The 20,138-nt window shown below is 51.5% G+C and overlaps 2 protein-coding genes across 6 annotated transcripts in view; one reads left to right on the top strand and one right to left on the bottom strand.

The window, feature by feature from the left end:
* The window catches only part of XPC (XPC complex subunit, DNA damage recognition and repair factor), a 39,146-nt gene extending 32,397 nt beyond the window's left edge, over positions 1-6,749 (top strand). The window contains exons 16-17 of one of the 2 annotated variants that reach the window (XM_012472539.3): positions 17-235; positions 4,576-6,749. In XM_012472539.3, the coding sequence (XP_012327962.2) occupies positions 17-235; positions 4,576-4,620 (264 nt within the window). In that variant the 3' untranslated portion in view covers positions 4,621-6,749. Of the gene's footprint in view, positions 1-16; positions 3,991-4,575 lie in introns of those variants that run through there. The other variant, XM_012472534.3, reaches the window with a different exon arrangement.
* TMEM43 (transmembrane protein 43) lies at positions 1,449-19,973 on the bottom strand. 4 transcript variants are annotated; one of them, XM_064362063.1, is made up of 13 exons: positions 19,787-19,973; positions 17,404-17,627; positions 15,412-15,561; positions 14,277-14,411; positions 13,563-13,657; positions 12,640-12,689; positions 12,303-12,372; positions 11,437-11,507; positions 10,351-10,472; positions 10,013-10,087; positions 9,343-9,444; positions 5,687-5,804; positions 1,449-3,504 (listed from the first exon to the last, which is right to left on the bottom strand). In XM_064362063.1, the coding sequence occupies exons 3-13, from the start codon at positions 15,466-15,468 to the stop codon at positions 3,302-3,304; spliced, it is 1,098 nt and encodes a 365-aa protein (XP_064218133.1). In that variant the 5' UTR covers positions 15,469-15,561; positions 17,404-17,627; positions 19,787-19,973; the 3' UTR covers positions 1,449-3,301. The 4 variants fall into 4 exon arrangements, with proteins under 4 accessions (XP_064218133.1, XP_012328002.1, XP_012328013.1 ...); XM_012472579.3 differs by lacking the exon at positions 17,404-17,627; XM_012472590.3 differs by lacking the exons at positions 17,404-17,627; positions 19,787-19,973 and adding an exon at positions 17,317-17,387.
* Between the last annotated feature and the right edge of the window lie 165 nt (positions 19,974-20,138).

Raw genomic sequence — 20,138 nt, 5'->3', positions numbered from 1 at the left:
CTATATTTGCTTTCAGATTTTCTTTAAAAAGATGGCGTCTTACTGTGTTGCCCAGGCTGGACTCCTGGGCGTGAGTGGTCCTACTGAGGGCTTTACCTCAATTGCCCTCACAGCCGCCGTGTGCAGTGGAAAGGCATTGTTCGGGAAACAGTCCCAGCTTCTCAGGACTGCAGGCACCCACACACCACCGCCTGTGCCCAGCTTCTTTCAGATTTACATCAGGAAGAACATCCAGGTGACAGAGCAGTTTGTTTGTATGTTGAGACAGCATGAAAGAATCTATTTTGTTTTCATGTAGGCTGGGAACTCATTACACATGGAATTTTTCTGTGTTTAGTGAAGAGATATTACTTAATCTTTGAGAGGAGCCATTAAAAATGAGTCAGTTTTATCCAAGGGAAACAAACAAAACACTTGGGTTATGACTCATATGTGGCAAGAGGCTAGCTGGATCCTCTTGTTGAGAAACAGACCGGGGTTGCTATGGAAACTGGTCTCACACTTCCTCACTGGAGCTTGAGCCTCCTTACCTCCTAGAGGTAACTTGTTTTCTGTTACTTTCTTTCTTTTTTTTTTTTTTTTTTAATTTTTTGAGACAGGGTTTTACTCTGCTGCCCAGGCTGGCGTGATCTCAGCTGACTGCCGCCTCCACCTCTAGGCCTCAAGCAATCAATCCTCTCACCTCAGCCTCCTGAGTAGCTGGGACCATGGGCATGCACCACCATGCTTGTCTTTCTGGGGTTTTGAGACAATGGCATTGCCATGTCTCTGCAGAAATAACTTCTTCAGGCATATGTCAGCTGCTAGGAGGCATTATTGAAATGAAACAGTAGGTTCTGAGAAACAGAAGAGGTTTGAGAAAGTTATCACTCACCTGCTTGTAAAAAATAAAGCACTCAAACTGCTAGCATCAGAGTGGGCAGTTAGCAGCCATTGCTTCAGAACAGGAAGTAAATGAATGAAAAATTAATGCCACGAGTCAGGCATTCTATGGGCTTTATCTCATTTGGCCCTCACAACAACCTTGTGAGGTGGACAAGTGTTGTTCCCATTGTACCAGTGAGGGAACAGACTCAGATCTTTGATTGGCCCAGCATCACAGCCAGTTTGTAGCAACCTTTGGCTCAGAACTCAGGTCTGTGTGCCAACTCAGGATGCCTTTGGCTGTGCAGCACACTGTTGCCCCTTCCACCTCTTCTGGCACATTCTGAAGATGCATGAAGCCTGAGTCATTCACTTTAAATCAAGCCAAAACAAAGTGGGCTTCTGTATGGAAGGCCTGAGTGCTAGGGATACTGAGTTGCCCTTAAAAAAACAAACAAACCTATTTTAACCACTGAAAGCTCAGAACAAAGTTCCACAAAATTCAGTTCTCAATAAATCCTATGGCTGAATTATTTATAGGAATTCCAGAAAGAATGCCAAAAAATTAAAACAGGATGTCAAGGTCCCATACCAGAAGATATTTAGAAATTTATTTCAAAAATTTTCATCAAAATTACAAAGATAATACAAATTTGGTTTTCAAAGCTTTCACATTTTTCTTAACATTATTTTTCTCTTTAAGAACATTTTTGAAGTTGGCAGTAATTTAAAATCCTTATTAGAAAAAAACTAAATCCGAAGGATTTTGCATTTAGCCATTATCTAGTTATACTGCATGTTTTCCAGAAGCATCCTTTAAGAGTTTGGAGATTTGATGAAATTGCTTGTTATAAGCAGTTAGTGAATAGTATTCAATACTAAACCCAGATAAGTCATCTTGGGCTGGCTGTGTTTTTCATGTAAAGAAACTCATTTATAGTACAGGCACCCCAGGCCAAGAGAGATGATTACAGATCTCTAGTTTCAGAAGTTCTGACCCCTTCCTTATTCATCTACCAAATACTTAGTTGCTAAAGCAGTTATTCCCAACAGGTGCAAAAGTTTCTGAATACGAGAGAAGGTATACAAAGAATCGTTTAAGACATCATCCTGGTTACAACATACTTTAAAAGGGTGCGAGAGTACTTGGGAAACAAATTCTGTGACTTAGGTGTTGGGGTAGATTTTATTTAGGATGACTAAAGCTATGGACACAACCCGTGAAAGAACCACTCAGAAGCAGAGATAGGAGTCCCAGGTGCCCGCGTCAGAAGCACTCCCAGTAAAATCAGCCAGGCAGGTGTGGGCATTCTACAGCAAGCCTCAGACCCCAGTTCTTTATTGTGGTTGACTGGGCTATGAAAGAGCCCATTTAGTACAAAGTTTCCAACCTTTTCTCTTAATCTTTAATCTTTTAAATCATCTTAAAGTGCACAGGGGAGTTTCCGATGCCAGAGGATGAAAGCAAGTGCTTTCTCCACCCTCTCTTCCCAGAGGGAAAACAAATCCTTTTGCTAATACTTGTTTCAAAAGCATCCCTTGTAAAGCTGCTCAGTGACACAAAATACTGACAGAGGTAACTTTTTATCAGTCAAACCACACACCCCAATTTAACACCTGTCAGTGCTCTGAATTCAATTGACAAACTAAAAGGTGTTTCCTGTAACAGTCTGAAATAATCATTCAGTTGTGTGGTTTTTTTTTTTTTTTTAAATCTTATTTCAGAAAACCCTCTTGCGGTAGGAAAGTACACAGGAAGCAGCAAAATAATGAAGAAAAACTTAAGTAGGGCCTTCAGAGATGCCACACACTACAGATTCTACCAAGCCATAAGGTACATGTAAAGCCCAACATATGTCCAGCTTTTCTCCTCGGAACACCTTCAGTGTTTAAGTACCAAATCAGGTTCTGGCCACAGACTAGGTTTTGGGTGTTCTTGCTTTGTGGGGTCCATGCCCAGTGTGTCTGCTGGTGACCCAGGACTCGGCAGTAATGACAAATGGCCACCCCTCAGGATCACAGATGTTCTTGGTGGTGGTGGCAAAGCCTGGCACTGTGTACAGTGATGAGAAGCAGCATACGGCAAGGCTGAGCCCTTTATCAGCAGGCCTCTGTGGAGCGTCTGCGTTGTCGGCTGCCGATGGGCTGGGTGGCCAGCCGTACCCACTCAGTCTGAGAGAGAGGAAGGGAACAGTAGGAGAAGCTGTCAGGTTGCCATTTACAAGCTGCTGCTGACCACCGAAGCTGCTTACTGGCAAGAAGAGGTGTGGGGAAGACCAACCCGGTGCATGTGCTGTCAAGTCTGGCCCTTGAAGAGGAGAGGAGGTGCAGAGTCCAAAACTGCTTAAGCTCCTGCTCTGGCATGGAGCTGGGTCAGTGGTGAGGGAGACCTGGATCCTAAGGCTCACACAGGTGTTGAGTGGGTGCCAGAGTCTTTTCACTCCAGCTTTTTGGCCGGCACTCGTGTCCGAGCAACAATGATGGGCACCAGGGCCAGGCTGGCGATGAGGAGGGCCCACAGGGGCCGGTAGAAGAGCCAGCCAGCCGCCACGGTCAGCAGGGTCAGTGAGGTGGCCATGCAGAAGGCAAAGGCTTTCAGACCAATGTTGACCAGGTCTCGGAAGACAGGAAACCAGTCCACTGTGGAAAGGAGAAAGGCAAAGAGGTATAACCCACTCTACATCTCACCAGCTCAGCAGATCGCTCCTGTCCCTAGGTGAGGATGGGCCTCTGTTGCTGCGTGCGTGAGGAGGGGAGAGAGTCAGTGCAGCAGAAGGCAAAGAGCCTTGTTCTGAGAGCTAAGGGAGCATGGGAGCCTCTGCTACGAGCTGCATGGCTGGACACACTGAGCCACCCGCTCTACCCCGCTCCAGGGGAGAACATGGCAGTGTTTTGTAAACTTTAATACTGTATGTGGATAGTAGTCTGAGGCCAGTATAAAGACATTTGCCTGTAATGCTGGAAATACCCTGGGTCCTGTGGGTGCCTGTTTGGACCTCTCAGCCATTCCTAGAGGTGTTTGTTTGTTCATGCAGCAAGATGTTACTGATTATTTATGTGCCCAGCACTGAACCAGCAGGTACTATAAGAAATAAATTAGCCTAAGCATTGGCCTCTCCTCAAGAATCTGACAAACTATTGGTTCAATAGGATAAAGCCTAGGTTCCAGCTAAATTCATGAGGAATTACCCTATTCTTGTCTTGTGTGACCTCTCCAGGTTAGCGTTCCATAGCTGATGTCCACTCAGGGAATCTTCGCTCAGTTCCCAGGAGGCCACCAGTGGTCTGGAATCACTGGGTTTGCAGAGCAAGCCGTGGTACCCCACCATGCCTGCAGCACATCCTGCAAGCCACCATTTGGCCTCATCCTGGTCTGTTCCCATACGGCACTGCTACTTAGCCCTTATAATCAGCAAAGTTCATGAAGTGCTCATGCCCACCCCATACAGTAGGTATTCTTCTTAACTTCATTTTACCTATAGGGTCACTGAGGCTCAGGGAGTTAAGAAACTCACCCCAAGTAAAAAGTGCCAGAACCAGGATTTGAACTCAGAACCATCTAGGCCCAGAGCCTGGGCTCTGAGCTGTTGGTGTAAGCCTGTCTGTCTCTGTTGCTATGGAGTCTTACACATGGCAGTCAGTATTTATCAAACGTATAGGGGAGTGTGTGCGTCCATGCTGCACTCCCAACTCGCCCCACCCGCCCTGCAGGTCCCTCCACACTCTGAGTCTGAGTCTGGAGCATTCCAGACATAGAGTGAATTGGGATCACAGACGTCAGAGATCCAAAGAAGGGCCCTCTGAGACAGACACGAGGAAACTGAGGCTCCAGAAAGAAACTGGTCTGTCCACAGTCATAAAGGTAAGATGGAGGATTCCGTTTAAATGCTGATCTCTCCCTAATGTGCCCACCATGTCACTGGTCTTTCTGAGCACAATTCTGCTGTCCAAAGAAAGCCTCAGGGAGAGTCCTTTCCTTCCCACCGCTGTTTTCCCAACTGTAAACAAAGGAGGTTGTCCCCCCAAGCTCTGACAGCCCAAGATGTGCAGCCAGACCTCTTCCAACTTGTGCCTGCTGAGTAGGGGAGAGGTTTCTATTGGCACCCAGAGAAGGCTGGACCCAGTCATGTGACTGGAAGAGACACACATCAGGTAAAGGCTTGGATGGAGAGTTCTCTGCGGAACCCCATCCTCCCGGGCCCAGAACATACTCAGCCACCCTGGGCACTCAGATCCCCAACCACACTAGGCCACAGGGCTTGCTGGCACCAACCTCAGGCTGGGAGAATGGCCCAGAACTCTCCTTCATCCTCCAGACTTGCTGGCTGCCCAAATCTAGCCCAGGTTTTGGAGTAAGGAAGGAAACATGATAGTTTTGGGTGTTTCCTATTTAAACATTTCATAAAACTCTGCATGTGAGGGGTGAGGGGACTGAAGCTGAGGTGGGAAGGGAATGGCCAAGCATCCAAAGCTTGGATGTGACAGATTTCAAGCAGGTCTGGCTGGGTCCCATGTGATACTCAATCGTGGAGCAAAGGAATGATGAGCAAATGAGCAAGCCAGTGGATGGATAGATCTTCAGGCAATGGAGCGAGACCAGTGCCCCAGAGTCAGCCCCACCCAGCCTTGCCCCTGGCAGCTCCTGGCTCCACACTTGCCTTCCTCTGCTCCCTCATCCCAAGGCTATGGAGCAAGGACACAGATATGGGCCAACTGCCACGTCTCTGTGCAGGGGCCATCCCATCAGCCTGGAAGGGCTGAGATGATGCAACAGGCAGAGGAGACTACAAGAGGGAGGGCAGTGACCCACCCCAACATTTACCCAGGGTGTAGAGGATCCGCATCATGAGGTTGAGGCCCACGAACATGGCCATCCAGCCAGCCGCCCGCAGGCCCCAGGTCTTCATGGAGTTGCTCTTTAGTTCTCTATGAAATACCTCCTGTAGGACAAGGTGGGGATACGTCAGGACACCGAGGGGCAGCAGCCTATCCAGTCAGCAGGGCAGGTGCTAAGGGGGCTGTGGCAACTTGGGAGCTGTTGACCATTTCTGAACAGGCCAGGGTGGGGCAAGCCTCCTACACGGCTAAGTCCTTCTGCCCAGCTGGCAGAGCACAGGGCAAGGCATGAGATCTCTGTGGAAGGTACAGGCCCTCCTCAGCTCAAGAGCCCACCAATGCCTGGAGCCCTCAGCCTAGTCTCACCTGGAATGAGCGGGACTCTCCCCACCACCCCTGAGCAGGTTTAAGTATGCCTGCTGGGCAGCGTGCTGTGCGCTGTGTATGTGTTTAATCTCAGACCCTTTCCACATAGCTTGGGGACACCGCACCCTCCTTCTCAGGCTCTATCACTGTCCATGCCCCTCTTCCTGTCCATTAGATACTGCAATTTTTTTTTTTTATTTTTGAGATGGAGTTTTGCTCTTGTTGCCTAGTCTGGAGTGGAATGGCGCAATCTCAGCTCGGCGCAATCAATCACAGCTCATCACAACCTCTGCTCATCACAACCTCTGTCTCCTGGGTTCAAGCAATTCTGACTCAGCCTCCTGAATAGCTGGGATTACAAGGCATGTGCCACCATGCCCAGCTAATTTTGCCTTTTTTTGTTTTGTTTTTTTAAGTAGAGATGGAGTTTCTCCATATTGGTCAAGCTGGTCTCAAACTCCCGACCTCAGGTGATCCACCTACCTCGGTCTCCGTAAGTGCTGGGATTACAGGTGTGAGCCACCACACCCAGCCTAAATGCTGCAGTTCTTTAGCTGTTTCAGTCCATACTCTTTCCCCGGACATCCCATCTGCCTGCTTGGCCCCCATATGCCGTGACCCTCCATATGCCTTCTGGGCCTCACAGCCCTGCAGCTCCCACCACCTCCTCGACATTTCCACTTGATGTCTCGGTCTGTCCAGCACTGACACTGGCGCCTTCTCTATCTTAGCACATGGCACACCCACCGACTCACATCTGGGGGAAACGTGGCCCGCTCTTCCCCCACCACCCTCATCCAGTCCAGGCCGCATACTCCCGAGTCTCTTGCCACTGTCCGCCCACAGGAGCCTCACTGGTCCTGCTTCCAACACCCACTCTGTGTTCTCCATGCAGCCACCTGCCAGAGCCCTGCCACCACTAACCCTGCTGCAGGTACCCTGCCCCCGCTGGCTACTGTCCCCAGCCCAGGTCGAGTGTCCTTCGCCTTTGGGTGTCTGCATGTGGGTTTGCTCTGCCTACATACAGCAATTGCCAGCAGTCATGCCTGGCCGGCTTCCTGCACACTCTTCCAGCTTGGCTTGAACGCCATTTCTTCAGAGGGCTTTCCCTGACCCCTTGATCTGAACTGGGCCCTCTCAGGGTCCATAACAATAAAAACAGGTCACACTGACACTCACCATTTATCTGATACTCTCCTAAGTGTTTTACAAGTATTATCTTATTTAATCCTCAGAATCACTCAGTGAGGTAGGAATACTTACCTCCATTTTACAGATGAGGAAACTGAGGCTCTGAGAGAGTAAGTCATGTGCCCAGGGTCTCACCTCAAGCAGTTATAAACACTACATTTCCAAGAGCAGTGGCCATGTCTGTGAAGTACTTGGTGCTTAATGAAAACTGCTGAATGAATGAATAATCCTCAACAACCAAACCAGTTAGGGATGATGAGACTACTACTAATAGTACTTATATTTTCCTCTTCATGAATGAGGAAACAGGCTGAGATCAGCACCAGCTCAAGGTGCTGTAGCAGGTGGGAGGCAGCACTGGGGCTGGCTGCACTCTCCTGCCCGTGGGACTGGAATTGGGGCATCCTGACTTTTGCCCTGGGCTGCCTGCCTGGCTCTGGGCCTTTTCTTCCACTTGGCAGAGACCCCAGACCTTGTGTGGGGGTGGGGGCTGGGCTGGGGGAAGGCAGGGCTTTGGGGCTGCTAAACAGCAGGAGGCCCAGGGTGGTGAGGAGGCCGCCTGCCCATCTGCACTGCAGAGCCTTCCCTTTCTGGGGCATTACCTAAGCCATGGGCCGCATCCACTCCTCTCTGGAGGGGCAGTTCTGCAAGCAGGGCCTCAGCCCTGGGAGAGATAGCAAGGTCTGGATAGGCCTCCTAATTTTAGAAACCTGCTGGGAACCCTCAGCTGCTGGTGGAAGGGTGACTCATGGCCTTTTAGGCTAGGAGGTGGCAGCCCCACCCCGGGGTTGGTAACTGGGTTCCTGGACAACAGCCTGACTACACCCTAGCCCTGGCCAGGTACTGGGAGTGGGTGAGGCCCAATCACCACCATGGGCTGGAGACTAATGGGACAGATGGCTGCTGAGGGTCTAATAATAGGAACAAAAGGTCACAGCTAGCCCCTGACGCCTGCCTGCTGCCTTGCCCCTTTCTGGCCCTTCTGGATGAAAACTCCAGCAGTCCCGGTTAAGGCAGGTATAGAGTACCACACCAGGGACACCCATGTTCATCAACAACAGAAAAACTAAAGATGTAGCTTTTCTGCTACAGAGAGGGACTGCCTGCCTAGAGAAGAGAAGCTAACTTTTAAGGCACAGAACTGAACAAATCAGCATGTCTAGGCACCCCTTCTCCTTGGGACACGGGGGAGGCATAGCCCTCCCTATTTATGATGGGAGAGGGATGCCCAGGTAGCTGAGGCCCAAAACCCTTCCCTGCCCTCCTGATGTTCTGGAAGGACACAGACCTTGGTGTAGCCCCCCCCCCCCCACTCCCACTCCCTGCTCTGGGCTGTAGCCATAGCACTCCGGGTGCCCCTGACAAGGTGAACCCTTTCATGCCCAGACTGGGCTGTTCTTGCCAGAAATACTGACGCCTGATTCTTCCAGGGTTGACCCCTGCTCGTCAGCAAAATTCACTTGTCAGAGGCCCTGCTTGACCACTATAGAAATGGATGTCCTATTCTGATGTCCACTAGTCTCAGAGCACCTGTTCTCCTCTTCCCAACACTAGGCACAATGCATCAGGACTTATGAGTTTCTGTCACTCTCACTCCTCTACTGGACAGTCTGTGAGGCAGAGTGAGTTTAGTGCCTAGCACAGTCCTGCACACTGAGGGTTCATGACAAACAGCCTCCCCAATCCCAAAACCCAAATGCTGAAATGCTCCAAAATCCAAAACTTTTTGAGTACCAACATGATGCCACAAGTGAAATCCCACACCTGACCACATGTGAGGGGTTGCACTGTATAAAATCACCTTCAGGCTATGTGTACAAAGTATACATGAAACATAAGTAGATTTTGTGTTTAGACTTGGTTCCCATCCCCAAGAGATCTCATTATGTATATACAGATATCTGCAAAGCCAAAAAAATCTGGAATCTGAAACACTCCTGGTCAAGTACTTTGATGAGGGATACTCAACATTCCACTATTACTTCTTGCCTCACTATGACCCCTGGTAGTGGGATCCTATTAAATAACCACTGGAAGGAAGAACCTGCTTGTTCCCCCACCATACAGGTGGGGCATAGCACTCACCTCTGCTGAGAAGTCCCCATGGTGCAGGAGCAGTAAAGTATCCCCAGACTTGGTGGAGTATGGGACTAGTTGGTCACCCCGCTGCCGAGCAATCACGGTGACCTGGTCAGAGGAGTTAGCATTAGAGCTGAGGGGTGACCAGAGGGAGACGCTCCCACGAGAGTCACGGCCCACCCTCCTGGGACTGGGTGCCAGCGGGGGAAGTGAGTGCAGAGACCCTGGGGATTCTCTCGCCGTTCATCCACCTGGGGTGCATCAGCCCCTGCAGTTCTGGCAGAGCTGCTCCATTGAAAGCTCCAGGCAGTACCTTGGGCAGCGGGCAGAGTGGGGGCTGGGGCAGGACTTCACATAGGCCAGGAATGCAAGACCAAGTATTGAGAGATCAAAATGGGGTGGAGGAGAGGGGCTGCGTGTGACTAGAACACCAGTCATAAGCCACAACTACGAGACCCCTCTTGAGCTGCCCTTCTTTGTGTGGGGTCCATGGACAGTCGTGAGGACATGAAGCTCTGAAACTGCTCAGCAGCGTGCCCGCCTGACAGTGCGTGTGAGCATGTCCCATTCCCCAGGGAAAAGAGGGTGCAAGCACTCCTGACATTGACCAAGGTGTCTGTGCCGAGGGAAGTCGTGAGGCCCTGATTCAGGGTCTACCCCTGGGAAACCAGGTTACCACGTGAGCCGGGCCCAGGTCAGGGTCATCGCCGCTCAGTCCAGCATAGGAAAAGGAGACACGCAAGTCTCCAACCTGGGGCAGAAGAGAAGTGGGGAGAGTGAGGCAGGGAGTTGCTGGCCTGGGACCAGGTCCAGGATGCCTCAGCCATACCCCTCAGGCTTCTCCACCTCCACACCCATCCCCAGGCTGTGCTGTCATCCAGAAGGCCTATCCCACTCCAAATGCACTTGGCCAAGTGCAGCTGTGGATGCAACTGAGCTGAATCCGCCTGGTGCAGGAACCTGATTGTAGGGCCCTGACCCTTCTATCTGGAAAGCCCAAGTCTCTCCACACACCTCCGGGTACTTGGGGTTTTCGCTGTGGTAGAAAAAGTCCCCGCGGCGAAGGATGTCCACATGAGGGTCCTCCAGCTTGGACAGGCTCAGAGGCTTGAAGTTGTCAACTTTGTCGATGAGGCCTGAGGGGAGCAGAACGGTTAGAAACCTAGTGGACTAGGTGAAAACCTCAATCTGCAAAGCCCCCGGCCCAACCCTCTTCCACCGCACTCTTGGAGCCTGCACATGTGGTGCTCCAGCCTGTGGTGCCTCTTTCTGACTCTGTCTTGTCCATGGCTTCCCCTGGGTTAGACCATCTCCTCCAGGAAGCTTTCCCTCTACCCTCCCCACCAAGTCAGAGTGATCTCAGTGCTGGGAGTGGCCTTAGCCCTTTTCCTTTCCATCAGGGTTATGACCAGCCACATCCAAGCCTGACTCGCCTGCTGGGCTGAGAGCTACTTGAGGGCAGGCCCAGCTGGCACAGCAGGCATCATCCAGCAACAGAGCAGACAGAAGGCAGCCAGGCCAGGCCCAGAATCACCCAGCCTCCTCAGGGCTATTAGGGCCTTTGGTGTCTTCTCCCACCTTCATGGGTCAGGCCCAGGAACAGAACGCGAGGGTTACTCCAGCTGATGGTGCCACCTTATCCCTTGCAAGCTTCTCTTTGGAATCAATGGGGGGTGGCTACGATGAGCCAGTGCCTTCCTGGCACAGGTAGGACTCAGAGGGAGAGCCTTAGGCTGACAGCACTGAACCGCCCCATGTCTACTACTAGCTGGAGGCTGCTTGAGGCAGGACTGTCTCAGCAGAGTCTACTCAGCACAGACACCAGCACGCAGCTGGGTGAGGATGCATGCCTGAGTCATTCTCTGGAACAACTAAGGTTTCAGAGGAACCTGGTGGGATGGAGTGGGGTGGGGATTTCTAGTTAGCCCTTGCTTCCTGGAGATTCACCTTCTCCTGGCCCCTAGCCCAAAGCATGGTGCTGCAAAGGTGCAGGCTGATCCTGTGCCTTTAGCCATCTGAAGGCTGAGTGCTGGGGGCTCTGGCCCTGGGAGTGGCCTTGTGCGTCTGGCATGAGCTGCTCTGGAGAGGCCTGAGACTTACCTGACGAGAGGAAAAACCTGCCAATTTGGACAAAGGGGGCTGTTGCTGTGAATGACTCCACCGCCATGGCACTGTGGGAGAGAGGGAGCCGTCAGTGATGGGCACTAGTGTGGGAGCTGCCTGGGTCCCTTTAGGTTTTTTGTGCTGGGCAGGGTCCCCACCAGAAGGTTCCTGCAAGTCCAGACTAGGCCAGGCACAGCAGACATCTTGACTTGCCCACCCCAGGGGTCCTGTGCCCCTTCCTGGGCGGAGCACCCTGACTCCGTCTCCTGTTCACTGGAGCTTCCTACCCTCTTGCCTAGACCCCTGCCAGCCTGTTCTGCCCTGCCTACCACTGTCAGATGGATCTTGCGTGGACTTCACATCGCTCACTAGCCCCTCCCAGGCCACAGAGCATTCCAGCCCCTGACCATCATACTGGCACAGCTTAGACCACTGCTGCACAAGCCTACCCTCCAGCCACACCCAAGTGTTATGCCCACCTCACCACCACTATGCTCCCTCCACTGAAATCCTGGGAAGCCCTGAACAAATGCTGCTGCCTCTGGAAAGCCTGTCCTGATTGTCCTCCCACCCATGGAAAACAGTTAACAAAATCTTCCCTGGCCCTATGTGTGCAAATCCCCTTAGACGTTTGGTACAGGCCTTAGTTTGTTACTTGTTTGTGGGGAGCTCGCCTGGGGTCAGGGGAGACAGATCTCTGTATTCCTGGTGCCCAGCACAGGGCTTGGTCTCAAAACCACGTCCCACATTTTCAACCCATGAGGCAGGATTAACTCAATCCTATTATTCAGATGAAGAAACTTGAGTTTGGAGACCTGCCAATGTAGACGAGGCTGCACTCAGGCCTGGGGCCTGGCTCTCACCTGGGGTTTTTGTGGCCAATCTCTCGGTCGAAGTTTTTGCTGTTGACGATTTCTGACCTCCATTCAGTGTCTGCTCAGGGAGAGGAATCAACTCAGAGTCTGGGTAGGAGTGGCATGTGTCTGAGACCCACTAGCCCAGCTCCTCCCATCTCAGAGCCAAAGGGGTGGGTCGAAGAGCCTCACTGGATGGGTGGGAGAGCAGGGCTCTGAAGGCTGGCACCCAGGGATCCTGCCACCTGGTGCATCCTTCCCATGGCCCCACCCACAGCCCTGCTGTCCAGCCACTGCTGTGAGCCCCCACCAGAGGCAGAGACCACGTAAGGGGCCCAGCACTCACTGTAGGAGTACCTCGTCTCCTTCTTCACCTGCCCGTCCTCAGTGTACTCCCTGCAGGGAAAGCAAGGCAGCCACAGGGGTTAGCCCCATCGCCCAGGGCAGTCTAACCTCTAAGCATCTCCAGCCGGAAGCAATCTCAGGGCTACCAGGTCAGACTCTCAAGCTGGGGCAGATACCTTCTCTATACCAGCCCCAAGACAGGGCACTCACTCCTGGCAGACAGCCAGCTCCCACCCTTGAAGGCCCTGCCTGGAGGAAAGCGCTGTCCCATCCTGAGCTGAAGTCGGCCCCCAATGGCCTTACACCAAGGAGCCCAGCCCTGCCCTCTGGGCTCAGAGATCTGGCTGCACCCCCTGCTCCAGGACAGCCCTGCAGGGGGGCCTCCTGAAGCTGCTCTTCTCCTGCTCCTCCCACCACCTCCCCACCCATCGGTCACAGTGCATGTGATTCAGGTGGGGCTGAACCCACCCTCAGCTCCAGGTGACCCTGGCCCTCGTCAGTGAGAGCCTCCCCTGGGACTCCTGTCAGAACTGATAAGCTGTAAGTGGCAAGAAGATGGGACCAACACAGCCGATGGGAAGGCTGAACACGGAGTGATGCAGTGGGGTCTGGTGGGTGACACACTGATCCTAATGACAGTGTTTGAGGCCTGCGAAAAGTCATGTTTCAAGCTTGTGCATCCCTGGAACTTGCAGGATGAGGGAGCCACTCAATATCCCTTTCCTCATGGATCCACTCTTCACTAGATTTTTGCCACTTCCAAATCACTGGCCATTCATTTTAGGATAATTTCACACTTTTCTGATAGGAAGATGTTATACTTGAATTTCAAAGGCATCACAATGAAAGTCATCTGCACTTTATCCTGACACCTACACCTTACTCCTCCTTTACCCCAACAGTTTCCACCCCCTGGCACCTCACCTGGACTCCTCAGTTTCTACCCACTGGTACATGTCCACATGCCTCCGCAGTTTCACAGCCGGAAGATGGACCCCATAGTTTGGATCAGACAAAAGCTTCACACAGAATCAAAGAAACCAAAAAAATAAAGGATAAGATTCATGTTAGCCCAGAAAGCCTGGCTCAGGGGAAACTGGACTGGAAGTGGAAGAACTACAGAAGGGGGATGAGGGTGGAGAGCCCTATGCTGCTTCACAGGGGAGGATCAAGGATGCGCCCCATCCCAAGTTCTTCACATGTACCACCTATGACTGTGACCCTCACAGTATGGACCTGGGCTGCACGTCCAATGGTATGGTGCCAACAGCATACTGGGTGTTCAAATAACAGGAAAGTGCTGGTGCCCAAGATAGTTTTGTGACCTTGCAATGGACATATATGGTCATCACAATCATGAGAGCACCTCCCTGAGTGCCAGCCACTGTACCAAGACATTAGTTACCGAATCTCACCAAATCCTCAAGACTAGCCACAAGCTTATCATTACTGTTCCCATTTTATACATAGAGACACTGAGACTCAGGATTGACGGGTCCACACAGCTGCTGAGCGGTGGAGGCGGGAATCACACCCATGTGTGACCATCTCCAAGGCCCATGTTTTCAAATCCTCAGCCAGACAACACCCAGGACGAGCCCGGAGCCACTAGCGGGTCAGCATCCCTGCCAAGCCTACCTTGGATGTCCGCAGTGCACCGATGATGTGAACCAGCCTTCCTTCATTCTCCGGAGCCACAGTGTGGATGCTGTCAGGGGACACCACAAGCGAGAGCCCCTCAGCCAGCGAGGTTGCCGTCTTCAATGCGCGGCCCTGGGAGCAAAGGGAGTGGGGGTTTCAACAACTCGGTGGCTCAGCCTGACTCTGCTTGTTGCAAAGTATCAGGGTAGGATGGGGACTTGGGGAGCACTGAGACCCATCTCCCCACTGTACAGCTGGAAAACCTGAGGTCTAGCAAGTGGAGAGTAAGGACTAGAACCCAGATTCCTGCTTTCCCAGGCAGACTTCTTCCTACTCCCTTACTGGTTCCCACCAGCCCCCACCGATCTTAGCACCACTTCAGTGGTGGGAACAGCTGATGTTTCTGCCTGCCCCTGTACCTTTCTCCCCATTTTTATTTGCCTATTTTTAAATTTTTTTTGTAAAGAGTCTTGCTATGTTGCCTAGGCTGCTTTCAAACTTCTAGCCTCAAGCAATCCACCCTCCTTGGCCTCCCAAAGCCCTGGGGTTATAGGCCTGAGCCAACACGCTTGGCTCTCCTCCTCTACTCTCAGCCCATGTGGTTTACCTAGGTCTATCTGAACCCTTGTTCAAATCATGTGACCCAGGCCTTGCCAATCAGAACATGTGAGTCATCCCTGGCCAGGGAGATTGGTTCAGAGGACTAAGAGCCAAGCCAGGACACTGAGGCCCTGTAACTGTTGCTAAAATGATTTAGAAATATACTATTGCATCATGAGGTCCTATTTTTGAAAGAAAAAGAAAAAGAAAGAAAGGGAGAGAGGGAGGGAGGGAGGAAAAGAGAAAGAGAAAAGAAAAAGGAGGGAGGGAGGGAGGAAAGGAGGGAAGAAAAAGGGAGGGAGAGAGGGAAAAAAGGAATCAAGGAAGGAAAAAAAGAAAGGTTTCTCTCTTCCCTGGGCTAAGTGGTTGGATGTAAGCCAGTTTCTGGGGCCACATTTGCCATCACAGAGGACGTGCCTGCCCAAGAAAAACACCACAATAGAGAAAAACAGGCAAGAGATGAAGAAATGGAGATTTCCTGGTGACCCAGCATGAACACTTGGATCCAACTGTGCCTGAGGGAGGTGCTAACCTCATTGGTGAAAATTAGGTAGAAGGAGAGCAGGAAGGTCATGAGCCCCACGAACATCCCACCCGAGGTCTCGCTCAGCCGTTCCAGGAAGCCTGGCTGGGAACCGGTTGTAACTTTGACATGTTCTCTCCGGGTACTGGTACTGGAATACTGAAGAAAAAGTAACATATTCGCAGAATGAAATTAGTTTTTTTAAAAATAAATGAAATTTGCTATTTATTTATACTCTTTTTTTTTCCAGTTTTAACTGTAATTGGTAAAAAAAAAACACAGATATTCAATGTACACTTTGGTGGGTTTCCACAAACACATATTCCATCTGACCAACATCTAAAGCAAGGTACAAAACATTTCCATCACCCCAGAAAGTTTCTTTGTGCCCCTTTCCTGCCAATTCTCCCCCTCTCCACCAACCAGAGGTGGTAACTGGTAGGGAGGGGGAGAATTTGAATTTTTCCCACTGTAGATTAGTTTTGTTTCTTCTAGAACTTGAGAAAAATGGAATCAGAGCACGAACTCCTTTCTGCCCAGCTTCTTGGACTCAGAGCACTGCTTTTGCAATTCATCCACGTTGTGTTTATCAGGAGTTTGTTCCTTTTCATGGCTCAGTAGTAGTCCACTTATGACTATACCACAATGTGTTGAATCATTCATCGGGGATGGGTATCTTAACAGCTTCCAGGTTTTGGCTATTATGAATAATGCCGCTGTGAACATTCATATATGAACCTTTGTGTAGACCTGTGCTTTCATTTCCCCTAGGTATATACCTAGGAGTGGAATTGCTGGTTCACAGAGAATATGTATGTTTAACTTTTTAAGAAACTGCCAAGCTATTTTACAAAGAGGTTATTAGAGATGTATTTTTAATGAAATTCAGCAAGCAGTGGCTGAGCTTTCTGAGGGCAGTGCTAGCCCTTGTGGGGTCAGAAGAGAAGTAGACAGTCTTAGGGCTGTAAGGTCACAACCATAAACAATACTAGGAGGTCATGCAGAGTGTCTGGTGAGAGGGGTGGACTTGGTGCTCAAGGAGTGACCCCTTCCAGCTGGGGTATCAGGACAGGCTCCCTGGAGGAGGGGGCATTTGAGTGGCATCTTTGAGGCAGACTCTAGGGGAAGTGCATCCCTAAAGGGGAAAACCGTGTTAGCAGTGATGAGGAACTCGGAAGTGGTTCTGAGGGGAGCAGCTGCCTATCTGCTTTACCTGGGTTGTGGGAGGGATGAGGGAAGAAAGGGGGAGCCTGGCATTTCTGCACAGGTTCACAGCGGGCCTCAAGCTCAAGGATGAGTGGATCAGGCTTTGTCTGGCCAATAACAGGACATGATTTGGGGTGTATCCACTGCTGATCAAAAGTGTCATTACCTAGGGCAGGATTCTGGAGCCAGAAGGACTGGGTTTGAATCTTAGACTCTGCCACATACCAACTATGGGGTCTTGGGCAAGCAATTTCACCCCTTTGTGGCTTCCATTTCCTCAGTGCATAGGGTTGTGATGAGAACCAAAGAACATAGTTATTGGGTGGCTCAGGGCCTAGAGCATGGAAAGCACTATACACGTGTTAGCTAGTGGGAATGTTAACAGATTTCCCTACAACTGACCCTGGGCTGGCACCAGGCTGGGGGTGAGCTGACAAAAGTCAGAAAGATGTAAAGTGGGGACCAGCTAAGACAAGCCCCATCCTGGCACTGGGTACCAGAGGAGTGATTTGAGTCAGACTCTCTGTTTGGACAAAACTGATGTTGCATTCTAACTGTCTCTGAATACCACTAGCCAAGCCCTCCAGTGACCAGATGTCCATGAATCCAGAAGTCATCTTGACTTTACAGGCCATTTGGGAACATTAGGGGAGTGAATCACCACAGGCAGGCAAGTGACCCTCATAATGGTGACAATGGCAAACACACCAGTCTATCACAGGCAAGCCCAAAGAGGTAGATGCCATAACGACCCCATTTCACTGATAAGAAAATCAGGCTCAGGGGTTAAGTCACCTTCCCAGATCACACAGCTTCTAAGAGGAAGAGTTAGGATTCAAATCCAGGCAGACTGGAGGCTACTCTCCCATTACTCATTCCAGTCTGTGCTCCCCATCTCTTGGGGTACAACGTGAGCTGAATGTTGGGAGCCAGCTGCAGGCAGCAACAGGAAAAGGAGGCGTGACTTCCTCTTGGGCTTCCCCTCAGCCAGCATCAAGATAAAGGGCTCAAAGATGATCCTGTAGGGAAGGAAGAGTGGTACAGGAGGGTGCCCCTCAGGCTAGAGGAGGGGTGAGGTAGACAGTGACATGACATACCCAGCCCACATTCTGAACCAAAATTCCCAGTAAACATGGAAGATCATAAAGGATCTATATATACGCACATATTTATATATATACATATATGTTACATCTACACATACATCATATTGATACACACACACACACACACACACACACACACAGAGACATCCCCAGTGACACATCCTCCTAGTCCCAGCACTCAGAACTCAGAAGAAATGAGCAATGAGTGGTGGAAACAGAGGCTAACACATAGGCCCTGGAAATGGACAGAACTGGGTTTGATGCCCAGGTTCACCAATCGCTGTGTAAGCCTGGGTAAATTGCTCTACCTCTCTGATTCTGTTTACTCACTTATAAAGTGGAGAGGGGAACAGTACCTTCACCACAGGTACTGCAGCTGCTATACTGATTGAGAATTCTGTAGCCTCCCTGCTCCCCCTGACCACCAGTATCTTCAGATCCTCCTTCCTCACCCAGCCCAGTGGCTGTTGTAAATGTGTACCCAGCTACTGGAAGAATTAACAAAGGCTTGACGGCAGAGGATACCCAAATGCAAGCATTTTCCTTGGTGAGAGGTCAGGTCTCAATGTACCCAAGGTGGTCTCTATCCGCTGGGACCATCTGTGCCACTCTGTGAGGACAGGCTTGTTTTCAAGTATTAAGTACCTACCACACCCCAGGCACTGTGCTAAGCAGTCTCCCTTAAATGTCACAGTAACTGATCCATGAGGCTATATAAACCTGGAGAGATGAAGACCACACAGCTACTGGGTGGAAGAATCTGGATTTGCCCCAGGTCTCCCTAACTCCAAAGTCTGACCTTTTCAGCATGTTCCTGTGTCACAGCATGCCAAGCTGGCCACAAAAGCTTGGGCAGGTGCCTTAGCCTGCTGGGGAAGTTCCCCATCTGTAAAATACGATGGTGGTGGTGATGGGAGCAAAGAATCCACATACTGCAGACAGGCTGGTCTCCTGACTGCCCTCTAGCCTGGTGGACGGACCTGAGTCTCTCGGAACACCTCTGAGTGTTCTCCTCTGAGCACATTTCTAGGTACAACATTCAAGGCTTCTAACCCTCCTGAAGGCCCAAAGTGTCCTGGGAGTGTGGATGATAGTAACCTGAGGCACGGTGTGCTAGGGCCGTGGGTGATGTACACCCTGGGCTCTCAAGGGGTGTGAGAGGCAGAGAGGACGCTTGGGGACAGAAGCAGTGCCTGGAAACAGGGTGTGACAGGCAAGGGGAGAGCTGCTAGGACATTCTACCAAAGCAGGAGGGAGGGTGTGTCTGGAGCTGGCAGGGCTCCTAAGCTGGCCCTAGAAGCACTTTCACAGAGGAGGGGAGAGGTGAGTCACCAGCTTCTACCACACCCAGCGCCCTGGTAGGAGGCATTGCTTGGTCTGTTGAATGAATGTTGGGCTTAAATAGTTTCCCGAGAAAGGCTGGTTGCAGGGAGAAGAGGCCTTGAAGGAACAGCCCTCAGCCAGGCCTTCTCCAACCAAATCCTTGCTAGGAAGAGGAGGGGCCCCATAGTAGAGAAATCCTCCCTCTTCCCCTAACTCCTTCGCTCCCAGCCCAGCCTAAGCTTTCTGCAGCATCACAGCCTCGGTTTACACACCTCCCTAGGGCGGGGAGCTCTCTGCCCTCCTGGAGAGCCCTGTCTGTCCATTGCTGGACAGCTCCACTTGCGCTGGATCGTCTTCCTCCCTGCCAAGGGACTGGCCCCCTCTCTGAGGTCCCGTCCAGCTCTCATAATGCGCAAGTTTCAGACCGCCAAGGTCCAGGAAGGAACTGGGAATGCAAGGAGAGGCGCACAAGCAGATCGCAGTGCGGGAGCCACACCTCCGAGTCCGCCTTCTCATGAAAGCTGAGGACGAGTTGGGCCAAGGAATAGGGACAAAAGGCGGCTGGACGGGCCGACAAATAACAGAAAGGGGTGAGCTGCCGAAAGCACAGACAAAGCGCGCAGAGGGCGATGCGGGCTCGGCTGCACGGAGGAGCTCCAGACGGCGAAATGGACCCAGGCGCCCCCGGTGAAGAGCCCCAGGGCGACGGGGAAGCCTGGGTGTGGCCTGGCTGGCCAGGGGACACTCACATTCGCGGCCATGGTGAGACCCGGCTCGCTGCCGCCGCCTCGCGCTCTTCAGCTAGGAAGTGGGCTGATGACCGGAGCGTGGAGTCAGGCGGCCTCTTGCCAGCTCCAGCTTCCAAAATCCGCGTGGACTCCGGGAACAGGCGGGACTGACCGCAGTTACCGCCCCGCGTGCCCAGCGTTTCTGCGCATGCGCTCGGCGACGCCTCCTGGAAATTGTAGTTTAGGGTCAGGGACGTTGCAGTACCTCATTTATGCGCCTGCGCACTGCAAAGCTTTCTGGGAAATGTAGTTTCTACTGCCTGGAGAGCTGCCGGAGGGCGCGCAGCCTTCTGGGTAATGTATTTTCCGGCTG

The sequence above is a fragment of the Aotus nancymaae genome, unplaced genomic scaffold (genome assembly GCF_030222135.1).
Source record: "Aotus nancymaae isolate 86718 unplaced genomic scaffold, 86718_ANA_hifiasm-v0.15.2.pri h1tg000046l, whole genome shotgun sequence".
NCBI lineage: Eukaryota > Metazoa > Chordata > Mammalia > Primates > Aotidae > Aotus > Aotus nancymaae.
Note: the sequence above shows the minus strand (reverse complement) of the source record. Positions and strands in the feature narration are given on the sequence as shown.

Bases quoted from the DNA above. Each gene is read 5' to 3' on its own strand.
- TMEM43 (XM_012472575.3), bottom strand. From the start codon at position 15,579: ATGTTACTTTTTCTTCAGTATTCCAGTACCAGTACCCGGAGAGAACAT. The intron at 12,690-13,562 runs GTGAGGTGCCAG...CTTTCCCTGCAG, and splicing joins GTAGAAACTGAGGAGTCCAG to GGAGTACACTGAGGACGGGC. The intron at 11,508-12,302 runs GTGAGAGCCAGG...TCTCTCCCACAG, and splicing joins ATTGGCCACAAAAACCCCAG to TGCCATGGCGGTGGAGTCAT.